This window comes from Humulus lupulus, chromosome 9 (assembly GCF_963169125.1).
Source record: "Humulus lupulus chromosome 9, drHumLupu1.1, whole genome shotgun sequence".
NCBI lineage: Eukaryota > Viridiplantae > Streptophyta > Magnoliopsida > Rosales > Cannabaceae > Humulus > Humulus lupulus.
Genome location: NC_084801.1, coordinates 34,718,938 through 34,745,147, shown reverse-complemented (window position 1 = coordinate 34,745,147; position 26,210 = coordinate 34,718,938). Strand labels below are relative to the sequence as shown.

The window sequence follows — 26,210 nt, the reverse complement described above, 5'->3', positions numbered from 1 at the left end:
AACTCCAAAAAAACCAACAAAACAACCTATACAACCAGATCTATATCAATAACCAAAAATACTCAAGAACCAACCAAAAATCTACATTTGATGGTTCTAGCTTGGAGATAAGGTTCCCTTAGCCTTTGAAACTTCCTCCTTGTATTCTATACAGTCAAATCGAGCCCCAAGGTTCCACATGCAGATTTTTAATAAAAGAAATGTTAGGGTAGAAGACGGAGATGAGTGGAAAAACATAAAAACTCTAGAACCCTTACCTTTGTTTTCACTAGATAACCAAAAAGCCTCAAACTTTTAGATCCTCCTAAAACCACCTCTCTTGAACCATAGAATATAAGATCCATGCCATACATGGCCATTATAATCACATGCATGCATAGTAAAACCCCTTAGGATTTTGGGTTTGAAGAGGAAAAGAACATAAAAACAGAGTGGGGTTTGAAACTTACTCTTCCTTAGTGTGCTCTTGAGCTTCTCCCCTTCTTCAATGGGGAGGGAGTGCTCTTGCTCCTTGGAGAGAAAATGGCAGCAATGGAGAGGGAAGAGAGGGCTAGATTTCGGTTTTGGGGGAGAGAGAATGGAGACAATCATTTTCTTGTGGAAAAAGAAATTTTAAAAAAAGAAAATGATTAGATATGTAAGAGGGGATGATTGGAGGTTTAGCCAATGGGTGAGGTAGCCTCTTACTCTTCCTAGGGTAGGTCTCATAGACACTTGAGTACACTAGGGCTTTAGCTAGCTGCCCATCACACCCTCTCTCCTCCTTTGGAAATGACTAAAATGCCATTTCCCCTTTTAACTCACTTTTAATGCACTCAAGGGCCTTTTGGTAATTTCACTTTCCAAATTTAACCAAATTTTACCATATAGTTTTTAAATATCTCCAAGCTAAAATAAAATAAATGTGACCAAAAATAAATTTTGTCACATAACACATAATTTTGGTAATTTACTCAATTGACCAAAATGCCCTTAAAGGCTCGGGCAAGAATTTCCATTCTTAAACCCAGTAGATTGGAATTAAATCCTCAATCAACTTTTCTTAAACTTATTGGCTCGAATATAAAGTCCCAGTACCAGACAAAAATTAATATATGTCATAGTATTTCCTATTTACTTAATCCGAGACTTTTACCCGATTAGGATTTTTGACCCGATCCACAACCAAAGGTCTCGATTTCTAAAAAAAATCACACTTACTACAGCATGGCTAGCATTCAAACATCACAACTTCTTGTAACATAAAATGTTCCCATGACATACTACATAATACAGAGAATTAAAATACCCAAACTAGGGTTTACCCGGTGCCCTAAATGCGGGGATTTACACTCATGTCTTAGACTTATATGTCTAGACTTCTCGTTATATATGTCATTATATGCTCTAGCCAATCTGGCTTGACTATCACAAAGTATCGAGATCGTCGATACCTCATCAGCGAAAATTGGGATCTCCATCATGAGATCCCTAAGCCACTCAGCCTCTTTACTGGTTGCCGCTAGAGCTATAAATTTGGCCTCCATGGTTGAGTGTGAAATACATGTTTGTTTCTTATAACTCCAAGAAATTGCTCCTCCTCCGAGCATAAACACCCAACCACTTGTGGAGAGATTATCTCCTACACTTGATATCCAACTCGCATCGGAATATCCTTCAAGTATCTTCGGCAACTTTTAATATTGGAGGCCTAGCTGCTTGGTCCTTTTGAAGGTACCCTAGAACTCTCTCAACTGCTTTTCAATGCTCCATACTTGGATTGCTAGTAAACCCACTTAGTTTACTAACCACACTTCCGTTGTTCTTTTCAAGCTTTATGATTTAATCAAATGGTGTATTCACCTCTTTGATTTTGAGATGACTAAACTTGTCAAGCACTTTCTCAACATAGTGTTCTTGACTTAAGGCATAACCCCCACTATTTCTTCTCACTTTTATACCCAAGATGGTATCAACCTCTCCAAGGTCTTTCATCTTGAAAGTGGAAGATAGAAACCTCTTCCTTTCTGTTATGCCTCTCATATCATTACTCAAAATCAACAATCATCAATATATAGACACATCAATATGACATAGCCATCACAAGTCTTAGAGTATAAGCACTTGTCCATTATTATGTCTACACCCATCCGAAACAATAGCTTTATCAAACTTCTCATGCCATTGTTCCGGTGCTTGTTTTAAACCATACAATGATTTAACAAGCCTTCACAATTTATGTTTATTTTTCTTTAGAACAAAACCCTTTGGTTGTTCCATATAAATCTCCTCATCGAGATCTCCAGTTAGGAATGTCGTTTTGACATCCATTTGATGAACATAAATGTTATATATTGATGATAAGGAAAATAAAACTCTTTTTGTGGTTGTCCTAGCAACCGGTGCATACGTGTCAAAGTAATCAATTCCTTCCTTTTGTTCAACCTTTTAGCTACTCATCTAGCTTTGAAGGATTGTATGTGCCATCGGTGTGATATTTCCTATGAAATACCCACCTGTACCCAATTGGTTTTGAACCTTGTGAAATGTCTACCGATTCCTATGTGTGGTTTTACATAATTGAATTTATCTCATCATTTATTGCCTCCTTCCAAAATACATAGTCTCACGAAGAGGTTGCTTCTTGGTAGGTTTTGGGATCATCCTCAACTTGAAGAATCATAGGAAATTTTCATGTGACTTCTTCAAGTCTACCATATAGTATCTCTACTTGAGAACATTTCTCAATTGATCCCAACTCTTTAAGCCTTTGGCTTCTCCGAGGCAATATAGGTTGCTCATCAACGGCCCTTGGACCCAACTTGGTCATTTTAGGCTCCATGCTCTTGCAATAAGCAAGGCACCCCCACACTTTAAGATAGCCTAAGTTAGGCTTCTTTCCTCTCCATAACTCATATGGAGACACATTGTTCTTTTTCATAGGAATTCGATTTAATTTATGACACGCAACAAGCAAGGCTTCACCCCCACAAATTATAACGCAATTTAGCATGTAAAAGCATAGAGTTAATCATCTCAAGATAAGTCATATTCTTTCTTTCAGCTATTCCATTTTGTTGTGGAGTGTATGGTGCAGTGCATTCATGTATAATGCCATGTTGTTCACAAAACACATTGAAATCATTTGAAAAGTATTCACCACATCTATCACTTCTAAGAGTCTTTATTTTCCTTTCAATTGATTCTCTACTTCATTTTTATAGATTTTAAATGCATTAAATGCCTCATCATTACTCTTAAGTAAATACACATAAGTATACCTAGAGCATTCTTCTATAAAATTCATGAAGTATCTATTTCCTCCTCTAATCAACATGTCATTCAATTCACATAAATCACTATGTATTAAATCTAGCAAGTTTGAACATTTATCTACACTTGAAAAAATGTTCTTTTACCATTTTTTTTATTTAATAATCACACTTATCATGTTCATTCACATCACAATTAATTAATCCACATTTAACAACTCTCTTAATTGTGTTATAACCTATATGAGCAAGTCTATTATACCACAAAGTAATAGAGTTTGAATTAATCACATTGCAAGATTTAGATGCCATTTAATAATTGTCACTATCAAGAGCACAAAGTTTGATCATTCCATCACATGTATAACCCTTTCCCAAAAAAGTGCCCAATTTAGTCAAAGTGAGTTTACGGAATTCAAACTCCATTTTGATACTGGATTTATTCAATATACTTCCACTCATAATATTTCTAGATGCCTTCTACACAATCTCATGTTTTCACTTCTCTTTAAGTGAAAACCGTTAAGTGTTTTGAACCTCAACATGTAAACATCTTAACCATTATATTTAACCAATCTCAACAATAAGCTACCTTTTTCTCAATCCACTATTGTTTCAACTACTCTGCTTCAAGTTATTTTCTCTGATGTGTGGTTGTCTCCTATTCATTCCATTTATTGTTTCAAATACTATGTCATTTTTGTTGACCACTATACCCATTACGTCTGGTTATACCCTCTCACCCATAAATCAGATGTTTCCATAGTTTTAACCGTGGTTCAAAGCCTTAGTTGAAAACTATTTTAAACCAAGATTGTCACACTCTATTCTGATAACCGGTGGGGGGGAATCCTTCTTATCCACTTCTGGCATATCCCATCTTACCACCCCTCCACACACACCAAAACATAATGGCTTCTCTGAGCGTCGCCACCGTCACATTGTCAAAACTAGTCTCGCCTTGTTATCCAAAGCTTCCCTACCTCTTACTTTCTTGTCGTATGCATTCCTCACAACTACCTATCTTATTAACCGTTTGCCCACCACCACCTTAGCCATGAAATATCTGTATCACGAGCTTTTTACCTTTTACTCAAACTATCTTAAATTTCGTGTCTTTGGTTGTCTTTGCTACCCGTAGCTATGTCTGTACTCGACCCACAAGTTAGCACCTCGCTCCACGCCCTGTGTCTTTCTCGAATACTCACTCACTCAAAGTACCTATTTGTGTTATAAACCCAACTCCAAGAAATTATACACCTCTTGACATGTTCTCTTTATTGAAACTGTGTTTCCTATGTCAAGTTTCTCACCTCACCTAGCTCGCCCAGATGATACCACTTACACATTGTGGCTTTCCCTTCCTCTTCTTGCTCCGACTTCTAGCACACCATCTCTGGCTCCATCTCCCAGCACACCTCATCAAGTAACTTCTTTCATCCTCACATGGCTAAAACAACCCAATCTGATTGTACCACGTGGCGATAATATCACATCACCGGAACCACCCTCTTTGCCCAATCCAGATATCACTACACCTAGCCTTCACCCCAACCAAAGCCCACCTTCGCATACTCATCACAGAGAACCTTCGACTTTGCCACGGCGAAACTCTGACCACCCAAAAAATCCACACAATCACAATCTTGAACTTAATCCACAACCTTCACCACCCACCCGAACCTCAACAATCATAACCCACTCCTGCAAAAACATTATCAAGCCTATCACCAAGCTTAACTTTTTTGCTCTCCTTGCCTAAGAGGTAGAACCCACTTGTGTGACTCATGCCATCAAAAATGACAAATGGCGTCAGGCCATGTCTGCGCAGTTTGATGCTCTTATTCGCAACGGTACTTGGGAGTTAGTTACTCCAGGTGGGATTCATAATATTGTCGGTTGCAAGTGGATTTTTCGCATTAAATGGTTCTATTTACTGTTATATTATATAATATAATATTAGATTAAATAATGTGACAAAATGTGATTTGTCACCTTGTAACATATTATTGAGAGTCACAAAATTGGACACATGTGTATGCCCAAATGTGACATATTTTGGAGTTACAAAATCAGTTACAAATTTGTAACTCCCAAATATTACCCAATAATGTGTATATTATATGTTACACATTTGAGATTGGATTTCATAAAGCCATAATGAAATATGGTTGTTGGAGACGTGTTTTTAACTCCCAATAGGTGTTTGGAGGTTACAAAATCATGTGGGAAAGGATTTGGGACATTTTGGAACGATTTGGAAAATGACAATTTTTGTGCTGAAACTAGGTTGTGGCCGCGGCCAGTGAGGCTGACAGCCTATTTGGTTTTTCAGTTTTTTCCAAATTGAACGGTTCTAACATCCCAAATAACTCTCAAATCTCCATTTTAATTCCATAAACATCTAATTAAACATTGGTAACAGCCATGGGGGTTGGTGGAATTTGAAATTCAAAGGGGTATCTCAAACTCTATAAATAGGAGCCCAATGCTCACTTGTAAGATACAACATTTCTATCCATTAGAGCACATTGCTAGAAACACCTTGAGGATTGATAATTCCAGAAAGCATTTCCAAAATCTGAGAGAGATCCCTTAGTGCTTGAGTTAGGGGGAAATAAGATTTTGGACAAAGTTTTTAAACCTTGTTCAAGTTGGTGAACCCCAACCCTCTTCACTTAGGTTGTGTAAGTGAGAGTTTACTTGTGTTTCTATTCTTCATTTTATTATATTGCTTTTCTTTTTATTATCTTGTTCTATTTACTTGTATATTTTGTTTAAGAGTTGTAATCTTCTATTTTGTTTCAAACACCTTTGCTTTACTTGTAATCTTTTGCTTAGAGTTGCATTCTCACTATTCTCTTCTTCTTCTTCATCTTCTTCATTTCTTTGTTTGTTTGTATTTTCATTTATAGAGTTGTAACACTCTTTTTAACCAATCATTATTTATTTGTAATATTTTGCAAAAAGTTGCATTATCTTATCTTTTCCATTGAGGCAATAACATATATTTTTCCTAACAATCAAAAGCTTAACCCTCTTTGTTTCAATGGAGGGGGAGACCATCAAGATCATGAACCAAGACCTAGTGAGGTTGGATAGGTCTGATGGATCCAATTTCATTAGGTGGCAAGGCAAGATGAAATTCCTTTTGACAACACTCAAGATAGCCTACATCCTTGAGTCATCCTTGGCACCTTTAGCCGAGCCATCCGACAAAGACACTCCCGAGGAGGTGGAGAAAAGAAGGAAGAGAGAAGAGGAAAACCTTCTTTGTAGGAGTCATATCCTTAATGCCCTATCTGATAGGCTATATGATCTCTATACCAATACCAAATCCGCGAAGGAGATTTGGGATGCCTTGGAGAGTAAGTACAAGGCTGAGGAAGAAGATACAAGAAAGTTCTTAATTTCTCAATATTTTGAATTTTCTTTCATTGATGGGAAAACTCTTTTACCTCAAATTCATGAGTTACAAGTGATTATGAACAAGTTGAAAGTTCTCAAGATTGAGCTTCCCGAGGCCTTTCAAGTAGGTGCAATAGTTGCAAAATTACCACCAACTTGGAGGAGCTATAGGAAAAGAATCCTCCATAAGAATGAGGATCACTCTGGAAGAGATCCAAAAATACATTAGAATTGAAGAGGAATTGAGAATAAGAGACAAAGGTGTGAATGAGTCTAAAGATGAGACTTCCAAGGCCAATGCGGTTTCACACAAGCATCCCAAGGGCAACAACAACAACAAAAAGGGTAGTGGGAACCCTTTAGGTCCAAAGAAAGATCATGGACAATTCAAAGACGTGAGAGGTCATTGTTTTGTTTGTGGAAAACTCGGGCACTATGCTAGAGTATGTAGGTACCGAACGGACCCACATGAGAATGAGGTAAATGCTATAAAAAAGGAAGAAGAGATCCTAGCATGATTACCATGTTTATGTGCCTTGTTGGGAAAATTGTTATTGTGTAATAAAGCTTGTACTCTTGAAAGTTATCAATAAAATTAAAGTATTATTCTATGAAAATTCTTTATTTTGCTATGATACATTTGTGTGAGACATTAACAAAGTTTCAAAATGAACTTGTTAAAAAAATAGGTAAGTGTGTAGATCTATTATTTAATAATGTGATTATTTGTTTGAGAAATTCTCATATTACACTTGTGTTCACATTTTATTTTGTGAAATATATAAAAGAAAGCAACCAAGTGAAAGTTACCTTCAAATAAGTGTGCCTTGCTTTAGCAAGTAAATAAATCAAGATAAACATTGAGGTTTTATCTTGAGAGTTTATCATGTGGCATAGAGGACTCATGATGAATTTTGAGAATCATAGGTCTAGATTTATCTTGGAGGATAAAGGACTTAATAGAAATAAAGAGATTTATATTTTAAAGTGATATTTTATTATCACTATGTGAGAAATGTGGGGGTGATGCTCCAAAGTTAATCAATTTATTTGTTGTTAATTAATTGATTAATTTGGTCATTCTATCAAATATGTGATTTGGAATTCCACATTCTAAATCACATTGGCTTTATATGTATAGAATGAACAAATCTAGACATGTTTGGTGTCTAAAGTCATTATTTGTAATATTTTGATTCAAGAAGGCATCAATTTAAAACATAGTGGAAAATGCTTATCTTGGATATAAAACTATAAAATAGTGGGGGTGTTGACTATGGTCAAAATCACTATTTTAAAGGGGCAACTATTTTAATCAAACTATGGCTAGCAACAAAGTTTGAATAAAATAATGAGAGTGTCTAAGTATACATACATGAGAAAAGAAATGATTCAAATGGAATCATTTCTACATCTCAAGGGATGGGACTTAGACTCCCTAAAGAGATTCATGGTTGATGGTAACCTTGTTGGTATTTACTGATCAAATCAGAGATTATGCGCAGCGGAACAACAATCAAATTGTTAGATTAATCCCATAAGATTTCTAGATCTACTTCTTCACACTCATATATATATATATATATATTGAATCAAGGACAAGAATAGAAAAATTACCTCAGGTCCTTCCTTGCTGCTATCTTTTCGTATGGTTGAATCCTTGAGATCTCACACCAAGATCTTCCAAAATGTTCTCAGGCACACAAAGAACGAGTGTGGGCTCGCTATAAAAATAATAGGCAATAACTATTTATCAGATGTTCTCAACACATGAGATCTGATAAAGTTTGGACCTAGGTTTTGTGAAGAACAATGACTTTTGTTTTTGTCACTGTTCTCTTTCTCTGAGAGAGATTCCTAGATATTTTTCTATCCCTGAAAAGTTAAGTTTTGTAAAAACTGATATCCAATATTTAATAATATCCAATATATTAAAATATTTGTTATTCTAAACAAATTCAAAATAACTGATCAATTATCAGATTTTTGTTTAAATAATAATATTTTAATCATATTAAAATATCTCATTATTTATTTAATATTTAAATAACTAAAATTGTGGAATCAAGAGACTCAGTCCATCTCTTATGCGTGTAGCACAGTGCATGTGCACTGTGCCACACGTGTACCACATGCATGTGCAGGCATGTGATTTTTCCCAATTTTTATTATTATTTAAATACCAAAAATCCCAAAAAAAAATTAATTCAAAATTAATTATATTTTTTTTAAGTCAAATAATTAATTAATTACACATAATTAAACAATAATTATGTTTGATACATAGAAAAATATTTTACTTATCACATAAGTCATTTTGCCCATTTTTTTGTATTTGCATTTGACAGTGATTGTTTGAGCTATTTCGGGGACCATGGACCTATAACATTAAGCTCCAATAAATTGAAACTAATTAATTAAACTCTTTAATTATAATAGTTAATTTATTAATTATGATATTACTCCACTATAAATTCAGAATTGCACTCTTTATGTTATAGATATACTTTTACAGAAATCTTTTCTTAAGTCGTCCATTGATATAACCATCTTACAATAGTTCAACCCTCTAATTAATTAGTTCATAAATTAGAATGGTAGAATTACCATTTAACCTTTCTAATTTACTTCTTATTCCTTAAGTACCATTAATTCACTAGTGAATAATTAATCTATAATCTAATTATAGATTTGAGCTCAAAATCATTCAGTTCCAGAATTAACCCTTAAGGGAACTAATATACGATCCGTTAGGAAAGATTAGATTCTGCATTGTTGATACATGTTCCCAGCCATCCATGATATTAAATCTCCAAAACAAAAGGCATTAGCCTCATTATTTGAAGGGACCTTAACGAATGAATCAAAATATTTAATAAACATGAACAGAAGTTCATGAACACTCAGGATTTAGGTTGATCTATAAATGATCATCAGTTATGATATGAATTACAAGTCTTTATTGTTAAATGGTTTTTGGATAAAGACTTTAATTCATATCGGTCCATGTCATATATAATCATATTATATAAAGCACCTTTACCGAGATGTCTTCCCACATCAATAATCTGAATCTAGATTATTTGTATCATTATGATACTCAGTAAACCGTACTTACAACTCCAATTAAAGAATTCCATAACTTTAATTTGTTGTTGTTGACTATTTTTTTATTCATTCATGTGATCTTAATTCTCTCGTACTAATACAAGATCACATCCTCAATAATGAATATGGAATTTTTCTGATATTTACAAAATTATTCAAACAATAATTTAACAATCTAAATATAACAATAATAATAAACCATTGTATTTATTTATTCATAGAAAATCAAATGTCTTTACATGCTTTTAGGACACACTCCTAACAATCTCCCACTTATACTTAAAGCAAGTGAGGCATTTCTCTCAATCTCATATTACGTACATGACCCTCGAATTGCTTTGCAGGAAGCGTCTTCGTAAATGGGTCTGCAAGGTTGTGTTCTGATACGACTTCAGAATGGACACATCTCCTCTATGTACGATTTCTCTGTCTAACTGGTATTTGCGCTCTATATGCTTTCCCCTCTAATGGCTTCTTGGTTCTTTAGAATTAGCCACTGCACCACTGTTGTCACAGTAAAGAACAAGTGGTTTCTCTACTTCTGGAACAACTTTCAGATCGGAGTAGAACCTTTTGAGTCACAGAGCCTCCTTAGCTACTTCACAAGCCGCTATATACTCGGCTTCTATGGTGGAGTCTGCAATGCTGGTTTGCTTAATGCTTTTCCAAACTAACGCTCCTCCTTCAAGAATAAGCACTGATCCAGAAGTCAATTTCTGTCTATCTCTTTCTGATTTAAAATCAGAATTAGTGTAACCAATGGGGTTCAGGTTTTAAACCTTGTTCAAGTTGGTGATCCCCAACCCTCTTCACTTAGGTTGTGTAAGTGAGAGTTTACTTGTGTTTCTGTTCTTCATTTTATTCTATTGCTTTTTTTTTTATTCTCTTGTTCTATTTACTTGTATATTTTGTTTAAGAGTTGTAATCTTCTATTTTGTTTCAAACACTTTTGCTTTACTTGTACTCTTTTGCTTAGAGTTGTATTCTCACTATTCTCTTCTTCTTCATCATCTTCTTCCTTTCTTTGTTTGTTTGTATTTTCAGTTATAGAGTTGTAACACTCTTTTTAATCAATCATTATTTATTTGTAATATTTTGCATAGAGTTGTATTATCTTACCTTTTCCATTGAGGCAATAACATATATTTCTCCTAACATTTATAGGTATAAAGCTCGTTTGGTTGCAAAAGGTTTCCTTCAACGCCCCCGTGTAGACTATCATGAAACCTTCAGTCCTATCGTCAAACCTAACATTGTTCATCTTGTGCTTTCCATTACAATCAACCATATTTGGTCTCTTCACCAACTAGACGTCAAAAATGCCTTTCTTCAAGGCACTCTCACTGAAAATATCTACATGACCCAACCTCAAGGCTTTGTTGATACCAACTATCCCTAGTGCGTCTGTAAGTTGCAGAAGGCCATCTATGGCCTCAAGCAAGCACCCCAGACTTGGTACAATGAACTTAGGAAATTTCTTCTTTCCTCGAGCTTTATCAACTCAATTGCAGATTCCTCCCTATTTATATTCAACAAAAACAACGTAATACTCTATCTACTTATTTATGTTGATGACATTATTATCACTGGAACTGATTCCACCGCAATTCAAACTTTCATTGCCTGCCTTGCTCATCAGTTTTCGCTAAATGATATTAGACCTTTAGCATACTTTCTTGGCGTCGAAGTAGTTCCTCACACTCAAGGTTTCATCTTGGCAGTATATTTTTTATCTTCTTGAATGTTCCAAGTTGACTGATGCTCGACCGGTTGCTGTAACGCCCTACTAATCATGAACTGTTACAACGTGTGTTTAAAATAATGTTGGACTCACTAAACGAGTCATTTGGATTAAACACATGTGATTAAGTAACTAATATCTCAGGTATTAAATATTTTGGACAAAGGAATAAATATTTTCATTAAAAAGTGTTAGTCTTTACATGGGATCCCAAAATAGAAGTTTAAAAGTCGTTTACAACTCAAGGATTACAAAATAAGCCGACCTAAGTTACAAAATAGGGTCCAACCCTAGTTCCTCTGTGATATCTTAGCTGTGGCGGTCGAGCAGACTGCATATGTACACGCTTCTCCTAATGCTCTCAAACTCATGGCTTCCTAAGCTTCTCCTTACCCTTACCTGCACCACATAGCACCTGTGAGCCAAGGCTCAGTAAGAAAACTTAATTAAACATATTCAGATAGTCAATAGAATATATATATAGCCTACTTAGCAGTAATAACTATAACCAAACAAACACATTATACAAGTATGCGACCATAGAGTCACACTAGTGCATATCACACTTCCATTTATTCAAGTGACATCTGAGCCAGATAAGTGCATAATGCACTCCCAGGGTGGCCTAGCCATAGCGGCCTGCGTTTTGCAAGCATGGTTCTGACCACAACTTTTAAGTCGAGCTTCCAATTAGGAATAATCATACATATAGTATATTCATCATATAAACAAATGCAGCGCATTCCAGTATATTTAATCAGATATTCATAGGCATAATTATAATCATGTTCATTAACAGGGGCCCGTGCCTTAATCAAATCTATATTTAATGACCAGGCCAAGCCCTAATCTCATATCTCATGTATTGGGTGTAGTTTTCTTACCTCTGGTCCAAGCACAAGTTAATTAACAATGACCCCCGAGCACGATCCCGTCCCGAGCCCTAGCGGTACCCTAGTCATAACACAAGTATACGTTCATCAGGAATAAACCCCAGTTCCCGAGTTCCAATCAGGACTCTAACTCTCAAAACTACTATTCCCAGTTAACGGTGCGCTAAAAATGTCCCCCGAGCCCCCAAGTGGGCTCCCAAATCGGATTCCCGAGCCCCCTGGGTCTTCCTCTAAAATTCACTAAAACAACTTTTCGGGGCACTTGGCGCGGTCGCGCCCATAGAAAAATTGGGCTTTCTAGGGCATTGGCGCAGTCGCGCCCCTCAACTTAAGATCCAATCCCAATTCAAATTCCACCTCTTCTGGGACACTAGCGTGGTCGCGCTAGGTTGCCAAAAACCCAAAAATTGCCCATAACATAAGTGTTCTTCCCCAATTTCCAAACTCGTGATTTCTTTACCTAAATAGATCAAATTTCGACCTAAGAACAAGTATTCCATTAGAATTTTGACAACAAAACACACCACAAAGCTTAGGCAACAAAACCCAATGCTCATCTCACCACAAAACACCCATAAACTAACCACTAGGAATCAAAGTTAAAGGTAACTCAAGAACACCATTAGAATGCCAAAAACAGGGTTCTTAACTCTGAAATTTTGAATTCCTTGGGTTGACGATGACTCTAGTAACCTCTAGTCCCAATCCAGAGTTGGTAATCCACAAGAATTCCCTTCAATTTTCACCAAGAATCCAAGCTTGGCCTAGCTTTGGAGTACCTTTGAGTGCTCTTCCAAAATGTGCAAAAACCCACTAGAATATGCCTTGAACGTGACTAAGTGTTCAACTGCCTATTTGCTATCTAATGTGGTCAAATGACCACATTGCCCCTTGCCCCATTTAACCTCAAAGGTTACTCCTAAGGGAAAATTAGTCTTTTGGCATAATTCCTGTTAATCTCAAATTACCCCACATAATCCCAAATAAATATATGAAACCAAATATTCATCAATTAATTTTCGTTATCCAATAAAGCCTAGGAATTTACCAAATTACCCCTAAGCTCACCCCAAGCCGGGTATTTACCCCATTGTGACTTTTCCGCTAACTTGCTCACTAGGATCGTCTCGTGCCAGGTAACTCAAATATATCAACATAATAATGTGGTCACAATTATAAATCACATATATTTACATTTATACCCTCAACATGTCAAAATTACGAAAATACCCTTCTATAAGAAACAGACCCACATGCATATTTAATACACTTAAACATGCAAGCATATTCATATCATTATACCATTCACATAACAATATACTCATAACACATAAACACATAATTAATTCAATTATTGCCCTTCTGGCCCCCTAATCAAGTGACTAAGCCTTATTAAGGAAATTAGGACATTACAGTTGCCACCCCTTTAACCACGACACCCACTCTCACTCTTCATTCAGGCATTGCTTTATCAAATCTCACTGAGTTTCACACTATTGTGGGCAGTCTCCAGTATCTCTTATTGACTCGTCTGGGCATTGCATATGTGGTCAACAAACTTTCTCAGTCCATGCATCGTCCCACTACTGATCACTGGAATGCTGCCAAACGTCTCCTCAGATATCTTTGCGGAACCATAAATCAAGGTATATACTTCTCTATTGTTGCTCATCCCTTGATCTTCATGCCTTTTCTGATGCTGATTAGGCTGGCAACAAAGATTATTTCACTTCTACTAGTGCATACATTGTTTATCTCAGACAGAATTCCATTTCTTGGAGCTCCAAGAAACAACGTACGATCGCTCAATCTTCAACTGAAGCTGAGTATCGTTTAGTTGCTTCTACCGCTGCCGAATAGCGCTGGATCACCTCTCTCCTTAATGAGCTTGGTTTCTCTTCCTCTCAGAAATCAGTTATATACTGTGACAACGTGGGTGCAACCAGCTAATGTTCCAATCCAGTGTTTCATTCTCGTATGAAGCATGTTGCTCTTGACTACCACTTCATTCATGAACAGGTTCAGCACGACACTCTTTGAGTGACACATGTATCCCCCATGGATCAGTTAACAGATGCACTCACCAAACCACTACCTCGCACATGCTTTCATTAGTTGCTACTCAAGATTGGACTCTCTTCCTGGAGTTCCAACTTGCGGGGGCATATTAGAGATATCAAAAGATAATCTCTCCTTATTTAGAATATTGTACACTTGTAATTTGATTTGGTATAGCTGAGTTGATTGTATTTCCTAAATTAGAATTAGTTTCCCATTTCATTTAGTTTCTTGATTATTTTGTACACTATTTATTCTCTTCTTGATTAATGAAAAAATATAATCATCATTTTTCACAATTATTTTATCTTATACAAAATATGTAACCTAACAATAATAAAAAGTAAATCATACATTCAACTAGGAAGTATTGTAACAATTTTTAAGAAAACTATTGTTCTCAATTTTTAATAAAGCAAAACTAAACTGAAAATCTAGGTTTGTATAAACACTAACATTGATTTTGAGCTGAAATGGAACTGTATGAAAAGATTCGCGTGTGAGAGAAATAACTAAGGACGTATGAAATTACATGATGAAAACATCATATTCGAACTTGCTTACCATGTTTTTGAAGCTAGAAGATTGAGACATAGTTTATGTTTGGTAAAGAAGAAAAGAGAGTGGAAAGAAAACTTTAGAGAGAAAAGTGAAGAAAAACATAAAAACAAACGCATGTTTGGTACGAGAGAAAAAATGCTGGAAAGGAAATGGAAGTGGAAATAAATGAAGTGATTTTTCTCTTCAAATTGAAGAGGGAAAAGTGATTGATTTTTTGTTTGTTTAAGTTGATGATAAGTATAAATTACTAAAATATCCTTATTTTTTAAAATTTTAAAATAATAGATTTAAGGTATAAAAGTAAGGAAAATTCTCCAATGTACACCCTATTTTTGGGTGTACCAATACAAGCCTAGTGTTTTCGGCAGGTAGATAGTTATAATCCTAATTTTTTATTATCATTGCGTACATTGTGGTTATTTTATACATCCTGTAAATTTTTAGAAAATTCTAAATAATTTACAATGTCAAAAGTAAGATTCAAATATGCTACTTCACACATGTATAAAAAAAATAATCACATGTGCAACAAATTATTTGAACTTTGTTTTTGATACCATAAATTATTTAAAATTTCTAAAATAATTTCAAGATGTTATAAATAACTACCATGTATACTTTTATTAAAAAAAATTGAGATTATGCATGTATCGAAAATATCACTTGGTGGACTAATACACCTAAAAATAATATATGCACGGAAAAGCTCCTAAAATAATTAACAAATAATTTTATTTTATTTTTCTTAATAAATATTTTATTTTTTCTTATTATTTATTTAGAAATTATTTTTTGTATCTTATTATATTTTGTAAAATAGTTTATATAAAAAAGAAATAAACCCTCTTTCTTTCCATCCTTATTTATTTCCTTCTCTACCACACGTAGTGTGAGCGAGAGAGCTGGGGTTTTGACTTTTGAAGCTCTACAGAAGAAGAGGATGACTGGAAGGCTAGGGTTTTGTAAAGATATCCTTTTTGAGAAATTAGAAATATGTCCCTAATTTTGTGCTATATTATGATTAGTCACTGAACTTTTATATTATATATTGTTATTTTTACCCCAATGCCTTCCGGCCATCCGCCACTGCCACTACGGTTTTTGGGATTTTTATTATTCATATCTTGTTCTTTTTTCTTGTTTTAGTGTTTAGCCTTGTCTTGGAGAGTACAACCCCACATCACTGGTAATGATAAGATTTGATTTGGTTGTTTATTTAATCTAGGTTTGTGTTAAGGTATATGATTCGGGGATTTTGATTTTTGTTTTCACTTGCGTTTATGGCTTCGGCGTAATGCATCTCCTCAATTTATTCTTTCTTGTACTCAATCAAGCCTTGGAGGAGAAGCCTTCATTCGCCTCTTTGCTCCACCGTATCACGATTATGTATGTATGATAACAAGATTTTGTTTTTGGCTTTTTAAATGTCTCTGCACTTTTTTCTATTTAATTCATTCATCTTATTGTGAATCCTTTTTATTCATTGTATTATCTTAGGATTGAATGTTGTATATTCTTTCTTACAACCACAAATTTTCTGACTGAATGTTTTGAAGTCAAAAAGACATGATATAGTAGAAAATTCAAATGTGGTTTTTCTTCAACTAAATTTGTTATGGAATTAAATTTGGTGTAGACATTGCTAAGTCCATTTAGTTGTTAAAGTTTCTTGTGATTCTTCATGTCTAATTGCATAATATGTAAGGGGATCCATGCTCCTGTTATGAAAAACAAGCATTTTTTACTTAGAAAATATGTGCATAGCCGATGTAGACATGTAAACAAGCATTTTTTTTACTTATATTCAACAACTATTGCTTCCTGCTATTGGTACTCAAATCCTATAATCTTCCTTGTGCAGACATGTAGTTATATTTTCTTCGTTGGTCTCTCTGACATGTATTTCCATCATATGTAGAGCACCAAGTTAAGAATATCTTCATCACCTACTTGGCCATACTACCAGATTGTATGTTCTTACTATATATTTATAGGTGACCTTGAACTATTTTTTGAAATTTATTCGATTGGGTCTCGTCATGCATTTTATGTTTTAATGCAACTTTAAATTTATATGCTAAGAATAAAATTTCTTGTGGGTGACCATAATATCGCAGCCTTCACTGGAAAATACTAAGCATAAACTCTCTGATCAATTTTGTCATGTTCCAGTAAGTTTCTAATGAAAATACAAGCATAGTAATGGGTCCCTTTATGCATTATTGTTTTTTATGTGAATTATATCCGTTTTAAGTTTCTTTGTTTTTTTTAAGCTTCAGAACATACATTTAAGACTCATTTGGAAGCTCTAGAAATGGAGGACATAGAGGATTTGTTTGCCGGAAGCATTAGTGGAGCTCCTCCTGGATTTCGATTGCCACTGACTTCAGTTGGATTGAACCCAAAGAAGTCAAAAAAGACACATCTTCTCGATTATGCTAACAACAATGGTTTCACTCCTAAAATTCCTGGCACTCAGACAATTTACATCAAGACCTTCGGATGCTCGCACAACCAGAGTGACAGTGAATATATGGCTGGTCAGCTTTCAGCATTCGGTTATTCATTAAGTGAAAACCCTGAGGAAGCAGATTTATGGCTTATAAACACCTGTACAGTTAAATCTCCTAGTCAGTCTGCCATGGACACTATAATAACTAAGGGAAGAAGTTCAAAAAAGCCGCTTGTGGTGGCTGGCTGCGTTCCTCAAGGAAGCCGAGATCTGAAAGAATTAGAAGGGGTCAGTGTAGTAGGAGTCCAGCAAATTGACAGGGTGGTTGAAGTTGTTGAAGAGACTCTGAAAGGTCATGAGGTGCGGCTTCTGAACCGCAAAACTTTGCCTGCACTTGACCTTCCAAAGGTAAGAAAGAACACATGTGTTGAGATTCTTCCTATTAATGTTGGTTGTTTAGGGGCCTGCACTTACTGCAAAACAAAGCATGCTCGTGGTCACTTGGGCAGTTATACTGTTGATAGCCTTGTAGGACGTGTAAGATCTGTCATAGCTGATGGTGTTAAAGAGATTTGGTTGAGCAGTGAAGATACCGGAGCTTACGGTCGAGACATTGGGGTCAATCTCCCAATATTGTTGAAAGCTATCGTTGCTGAACTTCCTTCTGATGCAAGCACAATGCTTCGCATTGGTATGACAAATCCTCCTTTTATTCTAGAGCACTTGAAAGAGATAGCAGATGTTTTGTGCCACCCATGTGTATACTCCTTCTTGCATGTACCAGTTCAATCTGGTAGTGATGCAGTCTTGAATGCTATGAATCGGGAATATACTGTGAGTGAGTTCAGGACTGTGGTAGATACCTTGACTGAGCTTGTGCCTGGGATGCATATTGCAACTGATATCATATGTGGATTTCCTGGTGAAACAGATGAAGATTTTGCTCAAACTGTTAGCCTCATTGATCAGTACAAGTTCTCTCAAGTTCATATATCACAATTCTATCCTCGACCAGGGACACCTGCTGCGAGGATGAAAAAGGTTCCTAGTACTGTAGTGAAGAAACGGAGCCGTGAGTTGACTACAGTCTTTGAATCTTTCACACCTTATAGTGGAATGGAAGGAAGGGTGGAAAGGATATGGATAACAGATATTGCAACCGATAGAGTTCACTTGGTTGGCCATACCAAGGGATACATACAGGTGCTTGTAGTTGCTCCACAGAGTATGCTAGGAACTTCAGCCATTGTGAAAATAACATCTGTAGGAAGGTGGTCCGTTTTCGGTGAAGTGATTGAGACTGTTGAGGGTAGGAGTTCCAAAACAGCTTCATCAACCATGGGGGCTTCTTCTACCGATGACAAGTGTAGCCCTTGCTCCAACGCTTGCAGCGAGGGTTGTGAGTCTTCAATAGTGCAAGAAGAAACATGTGATTGTGGACCAGGAGGCTGTGCAGGAACTACTGTGGAACAAACTGCTGCCTCAAATAATTCCATTTCTCAAAATGATGGAAGCAGCAGAAATCTCGTCGGATGGTTGCTTAGGAAGCGAAAAAACCATGTGCAGAAGCAGATGGAGACTGAAGTAACAACTGGGTCTGATAAAAAACAAGAATGGGCTGAACAAAGTACTGCTTTGTGGAACACGGTGGATAGAGTTCTTCTTGGTGGAATGCTTGTGAGCTTCCTGACAATCGTTGTGCTACTTATACATCTTGGATTTAGGACTTTGTCTAACTAGAAAGCAATTTTGTTTGAAGGATGCTATTATGCAAAAAAAAAAATTGCTATTTCCATTTGGATGCTTCTTTTTGATATGATTGTTATTCAATTACTACACTGCAAAACACTTGGAACTCATTTCACTTTTCCATTAGAAGCAATATGCTAGACCCAATGAATCTTTCTCATTTAAAAAAAAAAACATGTAAGACTCATCTGCAACAGATGTAGAGTTTTTAGCATAAAATGCATCAGTGATAAATAAATTTTTTAGGTTGATTCCTATTACTATATCATGCATAATCTTCGTGAGAAATTTACAAAATATCAGCTTAGAGTGCTTGAGTAATTCTTTACATTCTGTTAAGTGGAGATTATAATTTAATGAAAATTTAATTGGTCATTACTCATTTGAAATTGTGAAGTTGGGCTTAGAGATCAATAATCAGAGTCATTTATTGCTTCTGTTTCTAACTTTTTATGATGGGAATAAGGACACCTTGCATCTGTTTTCTTTTTCTTCTTGATAACTAAATTACTTTTAGACTTTTAGTTGTTCTCATATTTTTGAGATATTTGTCACTTTTCCAAGATGATAATTAATTTTGTTGCTTTGAGTCTGTAAGTTGAGTAAATCTATAATGCAATATTAGATTTAGTGGTCAATGGTCAGTGTTCACTGTTACATTATTTGTGAAGTAAGCTAGCTATGATTTGATGCATTTCATCTTGAGTTTTCATGTTCTGTTCTGTTTGAATTTTAATTTTTATTCTAGTGTCTCATTTTTAAATATATGTTTAGTCTTCCACTTTCCAAAAAAAGTGTGGGTCGAATTAGTTAAGGTTGTCATAACTATTAACATATTCTAATGTGTTTCGGAATGCTGAAATGCCCAATTAGGCTTAACATATTGACAGTTCATATCTTTGAAGACTAGATGAACTGGATAATCTTTTGAAGGATTAGGTATGTGTACCTATCTTATTGCTCTTACTTGCCTAGTATGAGATGCAGCTTTTGTTTACGTATTATCATTTATTGGATTGAGGTGAGGCCTCATGGAGTTACTTCTGGTGTAAATTTAAACTAACCGTACCAAGCATTAGGTCAACATAGCCTAGAATCTATTTTACATCAATTAGTGATTATTAGTTTTGTTAAACTCTTGTACATTATTCTTTTAGATAAAAGCACAAGGAACCAGGAACTTGAAGAAATGCTAATCTCCGAAATTTTAGAGTGGCATTGTTAGAGCTACTGCAATTAAAGAAATGGAAACAGAGAAATCATTGATTGAGAAAGATTTAGTAATGCTAAGTTTCTTTCTCGTGATTACTTTAAGTGTAGCAGATTTTCATTGTATCAAAATTTAATCATTTTATAGTAGTATATATCATTTGCTTAAATACTCATTGCAAGTTCATTTACTAATAATTTTTCTCCAAATGATTATTTATTTTGTGTTGTCATGATGTCGTAACATTGTTTTTCTAGGTGAAGAAACTTTCACAAAAAGAACTTCATTTTGTTTGTGCTTGCTGATATATATATATATATATATATATATATATTTGTATGCAATGAATAACTAATAGTTAAAGCTTATTTCATTGTGTTAAAATCTAACCCTTGTTATGTGCCTACTCACACTCAGTATCTTTGAGATAGGGCCTGATCTGCTAATAATAAAGTTTGTACAAAAGTTTCTTTATAATTACATTAGCATTGTCAAATTATCATGAGTGGTCTAAACTATTCAGTCTTATATATATATGGAAAAAACAGAGAATAGATTTCTCTCAAATAGATAAACATGACTACTAATTTTCCAAGCATTATGCATCTTAAAGACAAAAGAAATATCAGTTTCATAGAATGAAGGCTACACACTAGAATCTAATTTCCAGCAGATACACACTAGAATATAGAGATATCAACAGTAAGAGGCTCATGGATGTTCAGAGTTTCACAAAACAAAGGTTCATCTGAATTGAATTCGCTTGCTCTCTTTGTCTCTATCTCGGTGTGATCTTTTCTGATCAGGAGAAACCAAAACGGTGACAGACTCGTAGGCTCTACTAATGATATCAAAAACCTGTTTCAAGCTCAATTGTTTGTAGCTTGTTTGATCTGTGCACATTAAGCCTAATCCTATTATCTGTTTCGCTTGATCGAAGGCATTCTCTGTTAGTTTCATCTTCTCATCCAAAACCTTGTGCAGGTTTCCAGGATAATGCATTCTGATATGGTCAATCAAACCAGTTTCTCCTCCTTCGAATTCTTCCAGTAATTTCTTGTTCACTATTATCTCCAGCAGGAATTCTCCAAGCTTGTAAATCTCTGAAAAGTTTCTAGCGTAAGAGGTGATCAAATTTACAGGAATGTAATATTTAATAGATACTTAAATAGTTTGTAGTACTTACTTCTTGTGCTGTTCTTTTGTTCTCCAATCTGAAACCTTGAAATTAGTGGCTCTAAATTGCTAGACAACAACACACTACTTGCCTTGAGATCATAATCGACCTCTGGCCAATTCTCGTGAAGATAACACACTCCTTTCACAATCCCCATCATTAGTCTTAGCCTATGCTTCCACGGAGGATTTGAACACTCTATCAACATCTCAACATTTTGCCCTTCAACCCATTCGGTGACAACAGCCCTGAACCGGCGGCGATTGTTACACCAGCCCAGTACTTGAAGTATGTTCTTGTGGCGTAACTGGACCAGAACCTTGCATTCGTTGATGAACTTGTTGTAGTTTTCCCTTGAGATGTCATCACTAATGTAGATCTCAATCCTTACTTCAGTGCCATCTCTCAGAGTCCCTCTGTAGATATTAACTGCCTCACTCTTCCCCACCAAATTCTTCTTGCAAAACCCGTTGGTTGCTGCCTTGAGCATTGATGGAGTAAACTTGTGTTGACTTTGAAGCATTCTTGGGAGAAAATCAGGCCTGTTGAGACAAGCCCATCCAAGGCATCCCACCACAAGAATCACAAATATTGGAAAACCAACCAACATGGACATAAGTTTGATACCAAACATCTTGTGATCAGGGAGTATACCCGAATGAAGAAAACCAGAAGCATTAAATCGTTTGAAGAACTCAGTTTCAGAGACTATTCTCTCCAGAAAATGATTGTATGACAAATTAAGAACTGTGAGGTTGGTTAGTGGAGAGAAACTCTCTACTGGGAACTCCCCAGAAAGTTCATTGAAACTCAAATCAAGAGCTTGTATTTGGGTGCAATGGAGGACTTCCATTGGAAAACTACCCTTTAGAGAAGCATTGGACAAGTCAACGGAGAGGACATCTAAAGGGCAATACTTCCAAAAGAAGCTGAAAGACAAGTAAAGTGGAGCAATCATTGGGCGGTTTTGGAGGTCTATCTTTGGAAAGGACTCAACACAATTGGGATTCTTGGATTCCTTGCAGAGATGGCTGCCAACAATGGTGAACTTGAAGATTTCATCGAGATCCATGGGAGAGGAACTGCAGTATCTAAGAGAAGGGTTATTGTGGCAGTTGTTGATGATGGTAGAGTTGAAATCTAGAGGTGGGTTAAGGTTTTTAAGGTCATCTATTACAGATGCTGAGAATGTTATGGAGACCAGAGTTGATACAATGAACTTAAAAACCAAATAATTTGCATAAATATAAGCCATGGTTTTTCGCTGTTTCTTCAGAAATTCAAATGACGAGTGTTTCAAACGGTTTGCAAATGACTAACTAATGGGGTGGTTATAAAGGCTTTGTATGTAGCAAGTAATGAAGTGGGTCTTTCTAGTTTTAATGTTTATGTGCATGTACTGGGCAAACTTGGCGGTTACAGCTTGTAAACTCACACTCTTCATCAGAACTTGCGGTTATTTTTCACTTTCTACCAACTGAGATTTTTCGGTCTTACATTATTATTATTATTATTTCAGTGATATAGCGAAAGAAGACATCCATGTTTTTTTCCTTTTTCTTTTTCTATAGTTTAGTTTTTTTTTTCATGCTTTTTGTGTTGAATTTGGTTTTGCTCTCAGTTTTTTAGGTTCACAAATATGATGGATAAATTGTCAAAAAATTGTCATTTTGCAAAATAATATTAAAAATGGTATTTTTTTTTACCCTTTGGAAAATTCTTAAGCAGGGACATATTGATGGATAAATTAGTTTTGTTATTTTATTAATTTCATAATTATAAGTGGAATGGCTTGGCTAAGTGGAATAGCCGAACCCAAAATAAATATTAGATATTGTTACACCCAGATTTCGATCTATGCAAATTATGACCTCGAAAGTTGGATTCGTAAATAAGTGGACTCATAAGGTTGGAAACATGCTCCAGGATCGAATGTCGAGCCTGCAGGACATAGACGACCTCGAGTATGGTGACCTCGAAGTATTCATGATCTCGAAAGGTAGCTCCGGGGACGCATTCATCTCCAGGGATGACCTCGGGTCAGGGGTTCCGAGCTCGACGCACATACGATCTCGAAAGCCATGTGACCTCGGAAGATGTCTCCAGCTCGAAAGGTGATGGGAAACCTGGGAGGCTAAAGCCTTAGAGATACGTGATAACCACCTTGAATATCTACAAATGTTATAAATATGAGATGTAATCCTCATTTATTATTGTAAATCCCCTAGAATCATGGGATGTTATTTGGTCAGTTATACGTCTCTTGGTCTTCAGGGGACGTTTCCTTTTATATCTGATTATAGGCATTTAAAGCCATTAATTTTATTTATACAAAAAGAGTAATTACCCAAAATATGTGGGATAGTATTCTGCAGCCTTCTCTATAAATAGAGAGGCCATGCGCCATTGTAGAGGACCGAAATTCTGATCCTTGAGAGAAAACTCTGGAGAATTCATTCTTGAAGAATTCCTAGAGATAATCTTGAGTTTAATAACAAAGACTCGTGGACTAGGCAGATTTAACTGCTGAACCACGTAAAAATCGTGTGTTTACATTGTTTTATTTCAATTGGCCATTTTCAGTTATTGTTTACGTGCTCTTCTTTCACTGCTTGACGAAAAACGGCGTCAACAGTTTGGTGCTTTCATTGAGAGCCTTAAGCATTCATCCCTGAGAAAATCATGGCCATAAACAATCAGAACACCCCTGAAGAAAATTACCCAAGACATCCTGGAAAACAACCAATGGAGAACCCGGACGTTGAGGAGAGGAGTGGGTCTTCTGATTCCCGGGGACCTTCGCCTCCACCAAGGGATAAGGATATGTACTACAATCCTGAGCGTTACGTTCCTATTGTAGAACTGGAAAACCAGCAGTTGAAACAGCTGTTGGCAGAGACCAACAAACGGAATGAGGAGTTGACTAGGATAGCCGCAGAGGCGCAGGTGGCTCAGCCCCCGCCTCCGCGCGAAAACCAAGTCCCTCCTCCAAGGGACGTGCATGTTCCTCCCCGGAGGCCCCGTGGGCGTCCGCGAAAGGATGCTGCCACAAGAAGGCCGACTCATCCCTCGGCGCCAGCAGAGCCATCTGCTCCTCCTAGGCCCCAGAGGAGTACCCGAGCTCGGGTCCCACCTAACCCGCCTGTGGAAGTGCCTGCGGGAACTGAGAATAACCGAACCCCTGCAGAGGCTCGGACTCAGGTACCTGGGAGCGCACCGAACGCGACTGACCCATCTCGGGCAAATTCTGGACCCTCTAGGCCGCGACAAGGGTGGCAGCCACCGTCGCCTATACGGTTCCCTCCGTCACCCATAAGATATCCTTCGCCACCCCGCAGAAACGCTCAACCTGTTCGAGATCAGGATCAAGGGCGTGCAGGGGATGGACAAGGAAACAGGGAGACTTTCCAGGAGCGGAGAGGCGCTCCATCTGAGAGAAGTCAAACGTCTCGGTCTCGCACCGCGGAGACGAGGCGACGTGGAAAGAATCCATCCCGAAACAACCGAGCAATGAGTCTCACCAGTGACGAATCCGGAGAGACCAGGTCTGTCAGCAAACACGACCGAGGTCGTAAGAATACTGGGAGTCGCAAGAAACGTCCCGACCTGCGCAATCATCTGAATCAGAGTCGGGGGAATGGAGATCAAACAAATCCTGACCTGAGGGATCGCTTGAATAAGTGTAGAGATCCCTTGCGAAGACGCGAGCCTGGAATCACTATCAATGACAGTCAATTCCAGAAAGCACCTCCTACTGACGCAGTCCAAGAAAGAATCGATCAGCTCGAAAGAGCCTTTAGGCTTTTGAAGAATGAACGAGGATTGAGTCGATATGAGGACTCAGATGAGGAGCTCGAACCGTTTGCTCCCCATATTTCTGACACTCAATTTCCTCAAGGGTTTCGGATTCCTCACGTCCCAACGTTTGAAGGAAAGATCGATCCATGTAGTCACCTGAGCACGTTCAACACTATCATGAGAGCCAGTAACGTGGGTTATGAGCTCAGGTGCATGTTGTTTCCAACATCATTGGCAGGACCCGCCAAAAGTTGGTTCGAAAAATATAAAAGACACTCAATAACTTCGTGGGAGCAGTTGTCTAGAGACTTTAAGAAGCAGTTCCGAGCTATGATGGGAGTCAGACCAGAGGCATCCACCCTAACTAACGTCCGACAACAGCTGGGCGAAACACTGAAAAGTTACCTGACAAGATTTAATCTGGAAGTCGCCCGAGCTCGGGACGTGGATGACAGTGGGCACTTAATGGCTATCCGAGCTGGTGTTTTACCCGGAAGTGCCCTTTGGGATGACATGCAAGGGAAACCGATGAGGTCGATAACCGAGTTTAACAGACGTCCGCAGAGATTTGTCAATGTAGAGGAGGCGAGGTCAACGCTCAAAGCGACCTCGCAGATCGAAACTACAACGATAAACATCAACTCTGCCTCAACCTCGGCTGACCCAGCAGCTCCCCAGCCTACCTCGGAGAATCCCTCCAAGAGGAAAAAGAACGAAGGAAATAATCCCGAAGCTGAGGGAGGAAAGAAAAAGAAAGGGGAGAGGTATTTCTCCGTGTATAAAGTGCACACCGAGCTCAACGAG

At 36.9% G+C, this 26,210-nt stretch overlaps 2 protein-coding genes across 16 annotated transcripts; one reads left to right on the top strand and one right to left on the bottom strand.

Moving 5' to 3' along the window:
• The first annotated feature begins 15,943 nt into the window (after positions 1-15,943).
• LOC133802118 (uncharacterized) lies at positions 15,944-19,331 on the top strand. 15 transcript variants are annotated; one of them, XM_062240378.1, is made up of 5 exons: positions 15,944-16,206; positions 16,355-16,406; positions 16,939-16,989; positions 17,138-17,191; positions 17,294-19,331. In XM_062240378.1, exon 5 carries the CDS (start codon positions 17,335-17,337, stop codon positions 19,210-19,212), a length of 1,878 nt encoding a protein of 625 aa, XP_062096362.1. In that variant the 5' UTR covers positions 15,944-16,206; positions 16,355-16,406; positions 16,939-16,989; positions 17,138-17,191; positions 17,294-17,334; the 3' UTR covers positions 19,213-19,331. The 15 variants fall into 15 exon arrangements, with proteins under 15 accessions (XP_062096362.1, XP_062096359.1, XP_062096364.1 ...); XM_062240375.1 differs by having other exon boundaries at positions 16,882-16,989; XM_062240380.1 differs by lacking the exon at positions 16,939-16,989.
• Positions 19,332-21,091: 1,760 nt separating this feature from the next.
• On the bottom strand, positions 21,092-23,160 carry LOC133801926 (probable serine/threonine-protein kinase At1g01540). The gene is made up of 2 exons (XM_062240153.1): positions 21,618-23,160; positions 21,092-21,534 (listed from the first exon to the last, which is right to left on the bottom strand). The coding sequence occupies exons 1-2, from the start codon at positions 22,861-22,863 to the stop codon at positions 21,176-21,178; spliced, it is 1,605 nt and encodes a 534-aa protein (XP_062096137.1). The 5' UTR covers positions 22,864-23,160; the 3' UTR covers positions 21,092-21,175.
• Positions 23,161-26,210: the final 3,050 nt, after the last annotated feature.

Coding starts and splice junctions, on each gene's coding strand:
- LOC133802118 (XM_062240379.1), top strand. CDS start 17,335: ATGGAGGACATAGAGGATTTGTTTGCCGGAAGCATTAGTGGAGCTCCT.
- LOC133801926 (XM_062240153.1), bottom strand. CDS start 22,863: ATGGCTTATATTTATGCAAATTATTTGGTTTTTAAGTTCATTGTATCA. Junction 21,535..21,617: donor ACAAAAGAACAGCACAAGAA/GTAAGTACTACA, acceptor GAAACTTTTCAG/AGATTTACAAGCTTGGAGAA.